Here is a 17,578-nt window from a genome sequence, read left to right on the forward strand (position 1 = left end):
TTTATGCAAGTACAAGTTCCTTTTTTAAAAATCGTACACGCGTTCAGTGTGACAATACCTTTATGCTGCCGATCAGCTTCCTATCTGTCCATGCCTTAACCTCCCTTCGCTACAGGATGTTGTTTTAGGACGAGCAGAAAAACCTTGTTCATTTCTGTCCAAAAAACCACTTAGCTTAAGATTCGACTAGGGACTTATTCCCTTGTTTATCCTTACTTTCCGTGCCTACTAAATATTATTAAAGAAAAGTTGTGGTTGCTAATTTTTCTTAACGCTTGAACAATTCGAACGATTTCAACATTTGGCACTTACCTAGCCATGTCCTTTTCCAGGCAAGGTTTATCTATAAATAGATAAGTTCCTTATCAAATTAGGCATTTCATATTGTAAGATAACTAGTGTCTTATACAATATGATGCGTGTGTAACTCTACTGCCAGTTCGGGATGAACATTCTACTGAGATAAGTCATCAAGAAACTCAGCAGCTGCTCTTTTCAAAGCATAAAAAGTTGCAAATGAAGAAATCTTTATTACAATATACTACTCTCTCTCTCTCTCTCTCTCTCTCTCTCTCTCTCTCTCTCTCTCTCTCTCTCTCTCTCTCTCTGCGGTAGGGTCCTAAATCTTTCTGCATACGATCTACTAAAGAAAATAAATCGGTTAGGTTTTTACGATTAGTATCAAATTTTAGTGATCATAACCGGGACCGATGACAAGGCGGTCTCCAAGGCATAGCCAAACAAAAAGGTAATCTCCTAAATCGGCCACCCATCCAGTACCCACCTAGGTCAACGTTGCTTGACCAGCGAGATAGACATGCTGTGCGCCATCACACAGACTACACGCCCTTTAGAGAAACTTATAAGATTTCTTTATCCCGAGAAAACAAAAGATTTTAAAATATGGGCGAAAGCCAATTTGAAATGTTTACCAAGTCATTGATGAAGATCGTCTTCAGCACTTTTGGTTTTAGTTCTGTACCTCCAACTAAGCTGAAATATAGATACCTACTTGTGTACAATGAATTAAGTTTAATATTAATATTATATTATGCTATTTACCAAGTCAAAACTTTGCAATACCTTGGGAGTTTGATCCTAACCGTATCAAATACAGGTTCAATTTTACATTATCTTGGGACCTAAAACTGAATTTCAATTTATACTTCGAGCCTCGATAGCTCAACGGTTGATTATTTACAATATGGCTGTAGTTATAATAAAAACTGTGGTATAAAACGAGGGCCGGAGCTTGATGAATGAGTGAATTCCGAAAGGTCGGCGGTTCAAACCCCACCCGTTGCACTATTATCGTACCCACTCCTGGCACAAGCTTTACGCTTAATTGGAGGGGAAAGAGGAGTATGAGTCATGATTAGCATGGCTAATATTCCTTATAATAAATTTTAAAAAAGTTACTTTGACCAATAAAATCAATTAAAAAAACCTAAAGTGTCTATTACGTATCAAAGAATTGAGATCAGAAAATAGTAGTTTTTCAAATCAGTGATGTAGCTAGTCATGGTCATGAAATTTCAGGTGGGTAAACATTTCTTCACTAGTGATTCAATTATGTTATTATACGAGTATATACCTAGAGCTCATAGTGACACAGCGGGGAGGTGCAAAGTATTGCATCATAAGGAAATTAGCTTGATGTGAGAGCGTAGAGTCAGCAATTCGTTTGGCGATCGTGATGGACTATGCCTAAACCCTTCATATTCTGAGAGGAGACTCGTGTTCAGAGGCTGGCGATGGGTTAAGAACTAAGATGTTAATGATGGCTAGCAAGTAAAACCCTTTGAAAAACTCTTTATATTTCTTGCAATATTCTAGAATAAAATAGAGTTTCTCTAGAAACTTATAACAAACTAGTGACCCGCCCCGGCTTCGCACGGATTCATGAAAATAAAATATAGCCTATGTATGAAGAATGTAGCTTTCTATTGGTGAAAGAATTTTCAAAATCGGTTCAATAGTTCTAGAGATTACTTCCTACAACCAAACTTACAAACTCTATCTCTTTATAAAATTTAATTAAATAATTAAATTAATAGTGCAGATAATAATCAATCCTCTAGCAATTATTTTTTTGGGTTTGAGTCACTAAAATTACCCCCTCTTTGCCAATCCTTAGCTACAACCCTGTTTTGAACTATCGATACAACTTTAAAATGCTCTTTAGGGAGGACGTAATATCCGCAAACTTTGTGGCAAAGCGTTTTAGTACATTTTGGTGAGTAGGTACCCCACTTTGCTGCTGAAATTGATTTTTAACCGACTTCAAAAAAGGAGGTGGTTCTCAATTCGTCGGAATCTTTTTATTGCTCAACAAAATCTTCTTCGAAGTATGGTACTGGTATGCTACTATGACTTTCGACCCCAGCATATAACACCTCGGTCCAATCTTGAAAATATATCAAAGGGAAGCTGACTGACCGAATCAACTTATAGTTACAATTTTATTAGGTTCTCTCTATAATGTTTTCTTTTATTCAGTTACAAATTAGCCCTTGACTGCAATCTCACCTGGTGATAAGTAATGATGTATTCTAAGATGCAAGCGGGCTAATCTGGAAGGAGTATATCGGTTTTTATTAATCTACTATGGTTATTTGGTTTCTACATGAAATCATATCGGAACGGTAATTCGCTTGGCGGTACGGCTTTGCCAGTAGGGTGGTAACTACTAGTTACCACCCTAGTAGACTGCCACCAGACCAGACCAGAAATTTAGAAATTATAAAATCCCAAACCCCTGCCGGGAATTGAACCCGAGACCTCCCACTAATAAGACCACAACGCCACTGAGGCCGTTAAATGTATGTAGATCTCCAATAAAAAGGGTTTTCGAAAATTTCACTCGTACAATACAGGTTAGCTAACTTTTTATAGGTCTGCGGTACAAACCCCACTCTGGTCAGTCCCTAGCTATGACTCTGTATCTCTGCGAGGAGGACACAATATCCGCAAACTTTAGCGGCAAAGCGATGCGGTACAATTTGACGAGTGTTCCACTTTAGCTGAAATGGACTTTTGCTGACCGACTTTGTATTAATTTATAACGAACTAGAGAATGCCCGCGACTTCGTCCGCGTTGATTTAGATTTTTATAGATCCCGTGGGAACTGTTTAATTTTCCGGGATAAAAAATTGCCTATTTCGATTACAGGGACGCAAGATACTTCGGTACCTTTCATACAAATCGATTAAGTGGATGAGTCTTTAGGAATCCCGCGGGAACTCTTTGATTTTCCGGAATAAAATTAGCCTATGTCTGTCCCCGGGATGTAGGTAAGCTAACTCTGTACCAAATTTCATTAAAATGGGTTCAGCGGGTGAGCCGTGAAAACGTAGCAGACAGACAGACAGACAGACAGACAGACAGACAGAGAGACAGACAGACAGACAGACACACTTTCGCATTTATAATATTAGTATGGATATGAATTTTGTATTCGGACACTGCTGCTCCAGATAAAAGAGTACCATCGATGCAAGGCGGCTAACTAAGGCATGGATTTAAAACGCTCCAGCAATATGCGGGGCTGCAATTGCTTGTATAGTATGGCATATTATTGTAAAATGAACACTTGAAAAGAGCAACCGCCGAGTTTCTTGTTGGTTCTTCTCGGTAGGAACGGCATTGATGATGGTAAATTATTTTGACGATTCAAAAGCACTTGTAAAGTTTACTTGAATAAAAATATATTCTATTCTATTTTAAACTTGTTGATTTTGTGTACTGTCCTATAACTTTTTTTTAACCCCCGACCCAAAAAGAGGGGTGTTATAAGTTTGACGTGTGTATCTGTATATCTGTGTATCTGTCTGTGGCATCGTAGCTCCTAAACTAATGAACCGATTTTAATTTAGTTTTTTTTTGTTTGAAAGGTGGCTTAATCGAGAGTGTTCTTAGCTATAATCCAAGAAAATCGGTTCAGCCGTTTGAAAGTTATCATCTCTTTTCTAGTTATTGTAACCTTCACTTGTCGGGGTGTTATAAATTTTTAATTTACACTTGTTTATATACTCTTTTCATACTGAGAGGAGAGCCGTGCTCTGTAGTGAGCCGGCGATGAGTTGATGATTTGCCAAAACTTCATAGTCGCTGATCGTTCCTCCCTGTGTTGGGGACAATGGGGATAGAAACTTACAGCTTTCATGAAGGTCTGGCCCTCACAAGCAAGTGTATAAGCATTATTGTAATACTCCCCCTAATCCGTAACTCAGTACAGAAATCACGAAACTGTTGAATTGTGACAATACAAAGCCTGTTCGAGTAATAACTACTATGATAGATTTTGTACTTACTCCTTATCTAACTGACGAGGAATATATATTTCAGGAAAGAAAAATCTCTTATTTTTAGGGTTCCGTACCTCAAAGGAAAAATATAACGCTTATAGGATCACTTTGTTGTCAGTCTGTTTGTCCGTCTGTCCGTCTGTCCGTCGTCCGTCCGTCTATCCGATTATCGTGTCTGGCAGGTAGGTAGGTTTTATAGCACAAGTAAAGGAAAAATTCTATGACCGTGAATTTGTAGTTACATCACACAAAAAAAACTTGAAATATGTTTCATGACCAAGTAATTAGTATTTTCAATTTCCAAAGCAAGATAACTGGACCAAGTGGGGTATCGTATGAAAGGGCTTTCCCTGTACCTAACAAACAAAACATATTTTTATGTATGATAGTATTTGATTTATCGTGCAATATGTCAAAAATAATTCCCGAGTACGGAACCCTCGGTACGCGAGTCTGACTTGCACTTAACTGGTTTTTCTTTGTACAAACCTAGATAATATTTCTACCATGGTATTGGTCTATATTGCATTGTACATTACTTTTATCGGTTTGAAAAAGCGTCAGTCAAAAACTGCACCACAGATTTTGATGATTTATACATTGTATATTATAGTATATACGCTCTCTAAACATTGTCGCTAAGCCACAGCAACCCCATATATAACTCTGTAGAGGCGTTAAATAAAATATATTAGGGTGTAAGAACCTTCGCACTCACTAGACGTAGACGAAGATAAATGGCCTGGCATTGCAATCTGGCAAAATAGATCGCGACATTTACGCCGACTTGAGCTGTTCTGGTAACAGTCTATAAACCCAACTTCTAAGCAAGGTTTTTATTCAAATAAACTTTCATAACCAACTACATAACCCCTATTTACTAACCCCCTTAGGGGTTGAATTTTCAAAAATCCTTTCTTCCGGATAATAGCTACGTCATAATAGATATCTGCATGCCCAGCTCGATCCGTCCAGTAATTTGAACTGTGCATTGATATATCAGTCAATCAGTCAGTCACCTTTACCTTTTTTGTATTGAAATATATCAAGGGCTCTAAAGTCTAGAAGTCTAGGCTCTAAAGGCTTAGAGTCTAAACTATAGTTTAGACTCTAAGCCATAGTTAGTGTTAAAACCATAATCTATTTACCGGGACAAACAAAACACACTTGAACAAAACACGCAAAAAGAAAATAATAAAAGAGTTCCCACGGGATTTAAAAAAAAACTTAAATCCTGTTTTTGTCAGCCTAACTATATTACTTAACTGAATTCTAAATATCAAATTGGAAGGCAAAGTCATGGAAAATACTTTTTCTTAAATTTCTACAAAATACCATAAAATTTCTTTATTTAACACCAAAACCCTTTCAAGTTTCAAGCGGAAAAGCCAAAATAAAGCCGTTTAGTGAGCAATTTTAGATTTCCAAAGCAGCTTACTTTCTTTACGTAATTGCCCGCCAGACGACGTCTCACAAAACTACACTGAAAGTAAGTACCTACACTAAAAGTCTTTTAATCTTAACAGGACTCTCTCCGTCACTTACTCCATACTGTCGTAGTCCCAATTTCATTTGAATATTAAGCAACCAAAGTCCATGAAATTTTGCAGACATATTCTAGAAACTAATATCTGTGCCTGTGGTGTTTTAGTTTTTTCTAAAAATATGTAGTTTTTAAATTACAGGGGCTCAAAGATTTGTATGTGAATTTTTAAGACCGCGTAACTTTGAAACCGAATATTTTAACGGAAACCTGGAAAACCACAGGCATAGATATTAGTTCTCGGAACGTTTCTGCAAAATTCCATTGAGTATGATTGGTTAGTATTCAAATGAGAGACGAACTACGTTTGTATGGAGCGAGTGACGGAGAGACCCTCTGAACGCCGCCTTTGTAAGCTATTAATGCTTAAATCTGAGGCATTAATAGCTTCAAATTTGCTATTAGGGTTCCGTAGGAAACGACGAACCCTTATAGTTTTGCCATGCCCGTCTACTTTGTCATGAATCATGATTGTCCCTCAGTCCGTTCGCATCTTGCTCAGAGACTATTACTTAGTACAGTAGCCGGCAGGAAATATTGTACATCGACCTTTAGAAAGGGAATTCGGCTTCGTAGAGCGTTGTCTCTGTTTATCATACCTATGTGTAATGTGACGTTTTGTCGTTCTCAACGACAGAGAGAACGCTCTATGAAACCGCTATCTCTTTTTAAAGGTTGATGTACAATATTTCCTGTACTGTACTAGGAAGCTGTAAAAGCTGTAATTTGGCCATCGATGAATTTGGCATATTAATCAAGTGGACAAAGTGAGCCTCGATAGCTCAATGGTTGAAGAGCGGACTGAATTCCGAAAGGTTGGCGGTTCAAACCCATCGATTTACAAACCCCACCCGTTGCACTATGTGCCAGGAGTGGGTACGACAAGTACCCACTCCTGGCACAAGCACACGGTTCATTGGAGGGTAAAGGGGAGTATAAGTCATGATTAACATGGTTAGTATTCCTTGAAAAAAAGTGGTAAAATAAAATTTGAAAAAATATACATTTTTCTCTACACGTAAAGTGGAATCGAAACTATCACAGCGAATATCTAGGTCTGTATGCTTTACAATGCGAAAATAAAAAAATTAAACTCAAATTCAAAATATTTATCCAAAATGGGTTAGGTATATACTTTTCGAACAGCACCATCTACGAGGCTTTCAAGGAAAACGCCCTGGAAAGTTCCTCATTGTAAAAACTTAATAAAATAAAAGTATAAACTTCACCAAAGAAAGAACAAAAGCCATCCAATGACAATCCAAAGTTTTAACTCCTAAATTACTCGTCGATCTAAGGAACAAAGGAAAGGTAAGTACAAGTATCTAATATTTATGCTACCTTCGTTAGAGGCAACTTTTAATTCTCAGCTACAGATCCGATTTGATACAAGATTGCTTACTTTATGTTTGAAGTTTGGAAATTGGGAGCTAGATACAAATCGCGTCGAGAAAAAGAATTCTGAAATTGACCCCTCCACGTAATAGTCAAAGTCGAGAAGTGCCCTTATGCAACATTTTAACAGGGCTCTCTCCGTTACTTAATCCATACAATCGTAGTTCTAATTTCATTTGAATATTAAGCAACCAAAGTCCATGAAATTTTGCAGACATATTCTAGAAACTAATATCTATGCCTGTGATTTTCCAGATTTCTGTTAAAATATTCGGTTTCAAAGTTACGCGGTCTTAAAAATTCACATACAAATCTTTGAGCTCTTGTAATTTTGAAACTACATATTTTTAGAAAAGTTATTAGTTTCTAGAATATGTCTGCAAAATTTCATGGACTTTGGTTGCTTAATATTCAAATAAAGTTGGAACTACGATTGTGTGGAGTAAGTGACGGAGAGAACCCTGTTAATTTTATCCCAAATCTCGAAGCGTATATGGAACTCACTACCTGACACTTGACAGCATTTTTGTTACAGACATTATCATTATTTGACGTTATCTTCATTATAATAGGTTTACGTCTTTTTTTAATTTTAATGTCTGATTTGTTTTTTTTTGTATAAACTCCAGATCAATTTAACTATCCAACTGTAATAATAAATTAATGCGTAGCATTTTACAAACTGCATTGTAAATCTACAAAAAAACTGTTATGGAATTGTAAAATTAATTACCACAATACTACTTTGAATAATATTGAATTAAATTGAATAATTTCCGCCGAGTTTCTTGCTGGTTCTTCTCGGTAGGAAAGGCATTCCGAACCAGTGGTAAGATGCTTTTGACGATTCAAAAGAACTTGTAAAAGTCTAATAACTAATTGAATAAAAATATTTTGAATTTAGAATTTTTGAATACATGTACTGTTTGTTTCGCTCGTGTCCGCCGCCGCGGGTGTGTTATCCATATAAAAGTGCGCGTTTACCTTTAAATACATAGCAAATTCACTCGTATTTCATCGTTTTCATCGTTGCACGAGCATAAATAGCGACATTTCTAGGTGTTCGCTCGCAGAATTAATTACATTTTCTAAGCACGTATAATATACAAAGGGTACAAAATTGTAATGAATTGAACGTTCTCGGAACGTTATTTCATTTGGATTCCGGACAAATTAAAGGAAATAATTGGAAATAATATTATTTAATTTAAATTATATAGCTGTTGTCGTTAACTTCGTCCGCGTGGATTTAGGTTTGCAAATTTTCCATAGGAGTAGATAGGAATTGGCTTATCTGGATCAGGGATCATTCATTCATTCGAATGATCCCTAATCCAGATAATCCAATTCCTACATTTTGAATACTGAAAATGGTAGTATTCGAATGCTTGAATAGTGAATGATACCATATTTAAATACTGAATAATGGGTATATTTGAATACTTGAATACTGAATAATGGATATATTTGAATACTTGAATACTGAATAATGGATATATTTGAATACTTGAATACTGTATAATGGATATAATCGAGTACTTGAATACTGATACTTCATCTAATGGATGAATACTGAATAGATACTTCATTCGAATGCATGCATACTGAATAGTTACTTCATTCGAATGAATGAAAACTGAATAGATACTTCATTTCGAATGCATGAATACTGAATAGTTTCTTCATTCGAATGCATGAATACTGAATAGATACTTCATTCGAATGCATGAATACTGAATAGATACTTCATTCGAATGCATGAATACTGAATAGATACTTCATTCGAATGCATGAATACTGAATAGATACTTCATTCGAATGCATGAATGCTGAATAGATACTTCATTCAAATGGATGAATACTGAATAGATACTTTATTCAAATGCATGATGCTGAATAGTTTCTTCATTCGAATGCATGAATACTGAATAGATACTTCATTCGAATGCATGAATGCTGAATAGATACTTCATTCAAATGGATGAATACTGAATAGATACTTTATTCAAATGCATGATGCTGAATAGTTTCTTCATTCGAATGCATGAATACTGAATAGATACTTCATTTGAATGCATGAATACTGAATAGATACTTCATTCAAATGGATGAATACTGAATAGATACTTCATTCGAATGCATGAATACTGAATAGATACTTCATTCGAATGCATGAATACTGAATAGATACTTTATTCAAATGGGTGAATACTGAATAGCTACTTCACTCTGAATGCATGAATACTAATGACTATTATAAGTACTGAACAATGGGTAATGGTGGAAAATATACTCGAGAGCATGAATACTGAATGTCTACTAAGTTAGGTATATTTAAAATACTGTGTATTGCATATACTCTTATGCTAGACTATACACTTGTATACTAAAAATGTGAATTAATAAAGCGAATTATGAATATTTAGCTTATTCGCATTCATCTATTAAATCAACAAATTTCTGTTTTTCAACTCTTAATATTCGTGCCGATAGTTGTTGGCCATGATATCGAACTTTGAAATAAATACCTGAATTACTTTTATTTAAGGGTATTAAAATGGCATCGTATTGTTCGTATCCAATAATTTTAACTAAATGAAGACCGTGTAATCTTTTTTCAGTTATAATTATTTCTACACAATCTCCAATATTTAAAGACATGGTGACATTTTTTCCTTATGAATAAATAAATAGTTCACTTTAGTCGCGTGTTATCATCCAATGTAATCTATTCAACTGATATAGAACAGAAAATTGTCTCTAATATAGAATATAGATAAAACTTTGATGGTGTTGGTGGTGATAGAAAATAAAACGTTTAATCATGTTGACCGTATGCCGTGTAATAAAAGGCAATGCATTAATACAATGTAATGTGCAACTTAAGCAGTTTTAGGGCAAGCTGGTGTTACACCGAGCTTACGGTTGGAGACACACTGAGCCAACATTACAAGGCTTTAGTTTTATTTCCCTCAAAATGAAATTCAAGTTCAATAATAAAGTTTGTTTATTTGCATTCGAATAAGTTTACATAATGATTGAGTAGACAATTTGTATCGTTAGTTATAAACAATAATTATTTACACAAAAACGCATTTCACTCTTATTTTTTAATCACTAGTAACATCAATGCAGGACATACTTCGTTGTATTTTCGTTATTAAACTGTGAGCTCCATTATAGATTTCATCGAAAAGTAAGTTATCGCTATCGACGACATATTGAACACAGACATTTGCATCACATTCACAAAACATAGTGTTTCGTAGTTTTGCCGCATCATATATTTCCAATCTGATAACTTTGGCTCCATTATTAGGAACTTTTATGTATGAATACACAACATTGGCTTTTTTCTTTTTTAAAGTAGGAGGGATATCTAACCCATTATTTTCCCTTTGAAAATAATTACTAACACGTTGAGTAAGGGTCGTATTGGGTTGAAAGTTAAAAGGATCATTTGAATCCTGAAACAAATAAAAATACTATTATGAATGCTGAACTAAGTAACAATTTAGGTTTATGAAATATGCAATTTGAATATCAAACGAATCTAAGAGGTAGTCATGTTTATCAAATAAAAACAAACTGATTACTAATAAAATTATTCAAATTTTAATACTTAATTATTATGTATAGTAAAAAAATCAGGTCTTACCGACATGTTGTAGATCACGTTTTGATGTCCAGTACAATGTAATGAATTTTCACAAGTTTTCACGTAACTTATATACTTTTTTAAATTATCAATAAAGTTCAAAATCGCAGGTTTTATCATTCAAAGATCGTTCCTTAACTGGATGTGGAATGTGAAATACGAACCCTCTAGACATAGCGTCGCCGGCGCTGGCGCACGTTGTTGTAGGACTACATTCAGTTTGAAATATCATGGATTTGTCTTAGGTTGTATTCATGCAAAGAAGTTGGTTGCTATTTAATCGGGTAAAAAACGATTGAATAACGTTGCATGTTGTATTTTGTACCTACGCACGAACAAATCAACAGACAAACTATTCTTATTGTATCGTATAGCACGGTACAATATGCGAAGGTAATTAAGGTTGCTCAAACCTAGTCCATCCATTATAAACTCAATGTTTTAAATAATAATAGTTATAGTTATTGGAGAACACATAACTTACTCAATAAAATTTTTGTCCTACTTTAATCACTTAATGAATGGTAACCTATTCATCTCTAACATTGTAAGTAAGTGTTGCTTTGTTAGCAATAATATGATAAGTACATTAAGGCTCTTACACATTATCCCCCGACACTATAGTATACTTATTTTGTTCATTTGCTCCCCTCATAACTCATAAACAATGTTTTTTTAGAATAATAATTTAGCGTACCTATACTTACATGAAAATGTTAATAGGAAAGTGTGATCATGAAGAAGACAAGATTAAATAAAAATGAAAATTATTTATTCAGAATAGGTAACATGTTACGCTCACTGATATTCAATTTTTTTAATTTGTAAGATGATGTGATTGTGATAATTAATTACATACTTAAAACAAAAGCGATGAGGGTTCCAAACGCGCCCAAGTCTGAGAAGAGCCCACAACAAACTCAGCCTTTTAAGCCAGATTAAAAACCATCCTGCTTTATACTGAATTATTATTATTGTCAGATATTATCTGGTGAATCTCAGCATATTGATTTGTATCATCATTCATAATAGAGCGAGTGATAGTGTAAAGGGACCTTTACGGAAATTTAATGACAAATCATTTTTGCTTTATTTAAACAATCAAGCGAGATGTTAAAGCATCATTGTGTTATCCTGAAGCAAGGAATCTGGTGGATACTGAAATGTAAGTAATATCATATTTATTCTTTATTTTTAATGGTTTTTTTCTCATCTTCGATATTATAATTTCGAGCAATCAAGGTACGTTCATGGGCACCTAAATTGAGAATACTTGCAGTATTCAATTGATTATAATAATAGTAAGTTATTTATGCGTATGTAACCTTGTCGGTCTAATGGTTAGCTGGGTTCGATTCCCGGATCTTACTGATACCTACATTAAGAATACTTCCAGTATTCAATTGATTGTTATAATAATACTATGTTTTTATGTGTGTACATGTAACTTTGCCGGCCAAATGATTAGCTGACTGGAATAGTTCCCGGGTTCGATTCTCGGGTTTATTTTTGTTAATAATAATAATAATACTTATGTTATTTGTGTTTACGTAACCTTGTCGGGCAAATGGTTAACTGGCTTGAATATAGTCCTAGGTTCGATTCTCGGGTCCTACCGATACCTATCCTATATTACGATATCCTACCTGTTAAGAATACTTCCAGTATTTGATTGATTTTGATAATAATATGTTTTATGTGTGTACATGTAACTTTGTTGGTCAAATGATTAGCTGGCTTGAATAGTCCCGGGTTCGATTCTCGGGTCCTACCGATACTCATATTAAGAATACTTCCAGTATTCGATTGATTTTGATAATAATATGTTTTTATGGTGTGACCATGTAACTTTGTCGGTCAAATGATTAGCTGGCTTGAATAGTCCCGGGTTCGATTCTCGGGTCCTACTGATACTCATATTAAGAATACTTCCAGTATTCGATTGATTTTGATAATAATATGTTTTTATGGTGTGACCATGTAACTTTGCCGGTCAAATGATTAGCTGGCTTGAATAGTAAGCATTAAGTGTTACAAGATATTTTTGTCAAGTTTATATTAATACCTAGACACGTTTGAATACATACTTGTAATCTAATTTATGTTTTTTTTATATTATAGGTCACGACAGAGTGCTGAAACGTTGTTCCCATCAGAAGATGAGTCGCCGCAGCATTCGCCGCAGCCTGAGCCTGAAAAGAAATCCAAGAAAAGGGCACATGACAAATTAAAAACCGGTGAACCATCAAGTCCCACACCGACGCGTGTTGCGAAGAAATCAATGAAGTCCATCATCAATCCCATCGCACCGCCACCAAAAAAGATCACTGCATACGATCTTTTCGGCACAGATAGTGAAGATGACGAGACTGAAGAGACCTCTACACCTACAGCAGCGGGTAAAAAAATACAGCCTTTAGTTTCGTATTTAACAAGAAGACTGGCTAACGGTCATTCAAGACAATCTTTCGAGGGTAAGACAGGAACGCACTTCATTGACCTGAAAGTGTACCGGTGTGATGAGGTCGAAAATGTTCAGCCCGTAAATAGATGGCGTCATGCCATCATATGTGTTAAAAACCGCACGAATGAAGATACTGAGGCATGGCGCCACTTAACAAACTTCATCATTGCGACACGAAAAGAGTATAAAAAATGCACTCCCACTTTTATCAGCAACTATTATTAGAAATTATTCCACTACGTCACACAATATTCTTTTGAAAAATTGTATTGTCACATATGTTATGAAATTAATAAACTTGTATAATGTTGTTGTTTTTTTTTACAGTCACCCCTGCACCAAAGCTAAGTCAGGTCAGCTTGGTGAGATGTGAAAATTGTCACGTTGATATACCTGAAAATAGATATCAATATCACTTAAGAACTAATTTACATAAGTCGAATTGTTTATTGAATACCAAATATAATAACATTGAAGTAATTTCAACAGCTTTCAAAAATAGAATAATAAGTTATAAATTAAGTCCTTTTGAGGAGTACCTCACACCCGAATCGTTCCTAATAGATAACGAGAAATATGTTATTAAAATTATAAACAACTCTTTGAAAAGATTTCAAAGTGTTAAATTAAACTTCGAGCTTTTTGTTTTCTTTTATCTCTCTAAAACAGGAGAAAAACAGCTGAAGTCATTTAACACAAAATATAGTATCATATCTAAAGGTACTGATGTTCATGAATTATATTTAAAAACAATTAATACGTTTGAAAAAAAAATATCTGAATTTCAACATCGCGAATCTGGCTGGACTTGCGAATCAATGAGTCATCTAGAAATAAACATAAATAAGTATTCTCCTTTCAGGGGTGGCTCTTACATAGCTCTTCCGAATGTAGTTAAAAATACTAAAAGTTGCATAAATATACGCAACAATGACAATCATTGTTTTTTATGGTCTATAGTTGCTGCATTATTTCCACAAAATAATAATGTTTGTAGAACTAGTTCGTATCCACATTACTCAGAAGTACTAAATATAGATGGTAATATGTCATTTCCACCATCATATAAAGATATTAAAATGTTTGAGAAAATAAATGAACTGAGTATTAACGTTTATGGATTGGATAATAAACATAATGTAACTGGTCCTTTGTATATAACTACAGCAAGAAAAAGTAACCATATAAATTTGCTGTACATTCAGAAGAATGGTAAAGGTCATTACTGTTTAATAAAAAATCTTTTGAAGCTGGTAAAACGACAAGTAACTAATCACACAAGTAACATGTATTTGTGTGAGTTATGCTTACAGACTTTTACCAGTAAAACAAAATATACTTCTCACAATTGTAATGAAATATTGACTGAATTACCAGCGAAAAATAGTTATTTACAATTCAAAAACTATGAAAGGCAACAAAAAATTAATTTTATTATTTATGCTGACTTTGAAAGTATTCTAATGAAGTGTAACGAAAATAAATCTGAGAATACTCGATTATATGAAATGCACCAACCGTCTTGTTTTGGTTACTATATTTGCTGTTCTCATGATCCTAAATTAAATAAATATGTTACATACAAAGGATCAGATTGTGTGCAAGTATTTGTAAAATATTTAATAGATGATATTCAAGAAATCTATCGCATATTGTCTAAGAAATTACCCATGACACCGTTAACATTGGAACAAGAAATTAGCTTTGAAAATGCTACAAATTGCTATATTTGTAATAATTTACTTCTTGATGATAAAGTACGTGATCATGACCATATCACTTCAGAGTATCGTGGCCCTGCACATTCTTATTGTAATTTAATAAATAGAGTGTGTTCATTCGTGCCTGTGGTTTTTCATAACTTGGCGGGCTATGATTGTCATCTTTTTATTACGGAGTTAGCAAAATACGACGGTTATTTTAAAATAATACCAAAATCGAAAGAGAAATATATTACTGTAACGAAAGTATTAAAAAATAAATATAGTTGTTCATTTCCTATTCAAATAAAATTTATAGATTCTTTTCAATTCCTCAATTCAAGCCTAGATGTATTATCTAAAAATTTACACGAAAAAGATTTTGTTAATTTATCCAGAGAATTTCAAAACAAAGACCAATTGAAGTTGCTACTTCAAAAAGGTGTTTACCCTTACGAGTATATGGATTCTATTGAAAAATATGAAGAAACTGCTCTTCCTTCAAAGGATTGTTTTTACAATAGTTTGAAAGGTGAACATATAAATGATGATGAATACAAACATGCTCAAAGTGTATGGAATCTATTTTCTATTAAATCCTTGAATGAATACACAGATTTATATCTAAAAACAGATGTATTTCTTCTTTGCGATATATTTGAAAATTTTAGAAATACTTGTTTACGACATTATAAACTTGATCCGGCTTATTATGTCACCGCTTCAAGTTTAACCTGGGATGCGATGTTATTATATACAGGTATCCGGTTAGAATTAATTAGTGACCTGGAGATATATGAATTTTTAGAAAAAGGAATACGTGGAGGATTAGCCCAGTGTTCTCTTCGTAACGCTGTAGCTAATAATAAATATCTGTCAGATTTCGATGATTCTCAACCATCAACTTACTTGATATACCTCGACTGCAATAACTTATATGGTTATGCAATGACTAAAAAGCTTCCTATATCTGACTTCCGACTGTTATCCACGACCGAAATTGATAACTTAGACATTGCAAACATATCAAATGAATCAGATTTTGGATATATTTTGGAAGTGGATTTAGCATATCCTGAGTACTTACATAATGCGCACAGTGATTTACCTTTTGCGGTAGAAAAATTCACTCCTCCGGGAGGTAAAAACCCAAAATTAATAGCAAATTTGTATGATAAATTTAAATATGTGATACATTACGTTCATTTAAAAGAATGCTTGAAGAATGGGCTTATTATACGAACAATTCATCGTGTTCTAACTTTTAGACAACAAAACTTTCTACAAAAATACATTGACTTAAATACTCGATTACGCCAAGCATCATCATCTGATTTTGAGAAGGATTTTTTCAAGCTTCTAAATAATGCTATATTTGGAAAAACTATTGAAAATAAGAGGAAACAGGTTAATATTAAGTTAGTAACCAAGTGGAATGATAACAACAATAAAACTAATAAACAGCTCAGTGCCGAAAAGTTGATTGCGAAACCTAATTTAAAAAACATTACAGTTTTCTCCGAAGACTTAGTTGCAATTCATCTGAGTCCGGAAAAAATAATACTTGACAGACCTATATATATCGGTTTCACGGTTCTGGAATATGCAAAACAACACTTATATAAATTTCACTATGACTTTATTAAAAACAAATATCGAAATAAAGTACGACTTTGTTATACTGACACAGATAGTCTTTTATATTTTATAAAAACCAAAGATTTTTATAAAGATATGAAAGATGAAATAACAAATTTTGACACTAGTAATTTTGATGTGAATAATTGCTGTAATATGCCTAGAGTTAATGCGAAAATTCCGGGTCTATTTAAAGATGAACTTGGAGGTGAAATCATCACTGAGTTCACTGGATTGAGAGCTAAGCTTTATTGTATTAACAGTAAAAAGATCCAAATTAAAAAGGCAAAAGGTGTATCTAAATCTGTAACAAAACGATTAAAGTTAAAACATTACAATAGCACTTTAAACAGCGACGTTAATTTCAAAAGTAAAATGAACATGATAAAATCGATTAAACATGTATTATATTCTCAAGAAGTAAATAAAGTAGTCTTGAATAAAACTGATGATAAAAGACAAATACTTTCAAACCAAATTGAAACCTTACCTTGGGGTCATTGCAATACAATATTTTGAATTTTAAGATTTAAATGTAAAATTACAAATGTTAGAATTAAAAGGTTTATTACCATAATTTTATGCTATTCTGTGATTCCAGATTATATTAGGTATGATTGTTTAATATTTATACTTCGTATGATACTATTGACGAATCAATATATTATGAATAAGAGCACAATCACTTGTTTTATTTTGAGAATACTTATGACTTATTTATAGACGGATTCAAATAAATAAATTATGGGTCCAAAATTATTTCTATATATTTTTATTTTTAAGATGGAATACTGAAAGAGACAATGCTATAATTTAATTTTTTATCGTTTACCTATAAAAAGCTTTGCACAAGATATATTAATCAAATGATA

The 17,578-nt window shown here is 33.6% G+C and overlaps 2 protein-coding genes and 1 long non-coding RNA gene across 4 annotated transcripts in view; 2 read left to right on the forward strand and 1 right to left on the reverse strand.

The window, feature by feature from the left end:
- The window catches only part of LOC123874115 (rho-related GTP-binding protein RhoN-like), a 167,276-nt gene that overhangs the window by 104,309 nt on the left and 45,389 nt on the right, over window positions 1-17,578 (forward strand). The window lies entirely within an intron of this gene.
- On the reverse strand, window positions 10,236-11,659 carry LOC123874118. The gene is made up of 2 exons (XR_006797833.1): window positions 10,905-11,659; window positions 10,236-10,713 (listed from the first exon to the last, which is right to left on the reverse strand). It is a non-coding gene; the product is annotated as an uncharacterized LOC123874118 (long non-coding RNA).
- Window positions 11,785-16,493, forward strand: LOC123874116. The gene is made up of 2 exons (XM_045919305.1): window positions 11,785-12,069; window positions 13,026-16,493. Coding segments are annotated over exons 1-2 (570 nt in total). The 5' UTR covers window positions 11,785-12,067; the 3' UTR covers window positions 13,594-16,493.

The sequence above is a fragment of the Maniola jurtina genome, chromosome 17 (genome assembly GCF_905333055.1).
Source record: "Maniola jurtina chromosome 17, ilManJurt1.1, whole genome shotgun sequence".
NCBI classification, from domain to species: Eukaryota; Metazoa; Arthropoda; class Insecta; order Lepidoptera; family Nymphalidae; genus Maniola; species Maniola jurtina.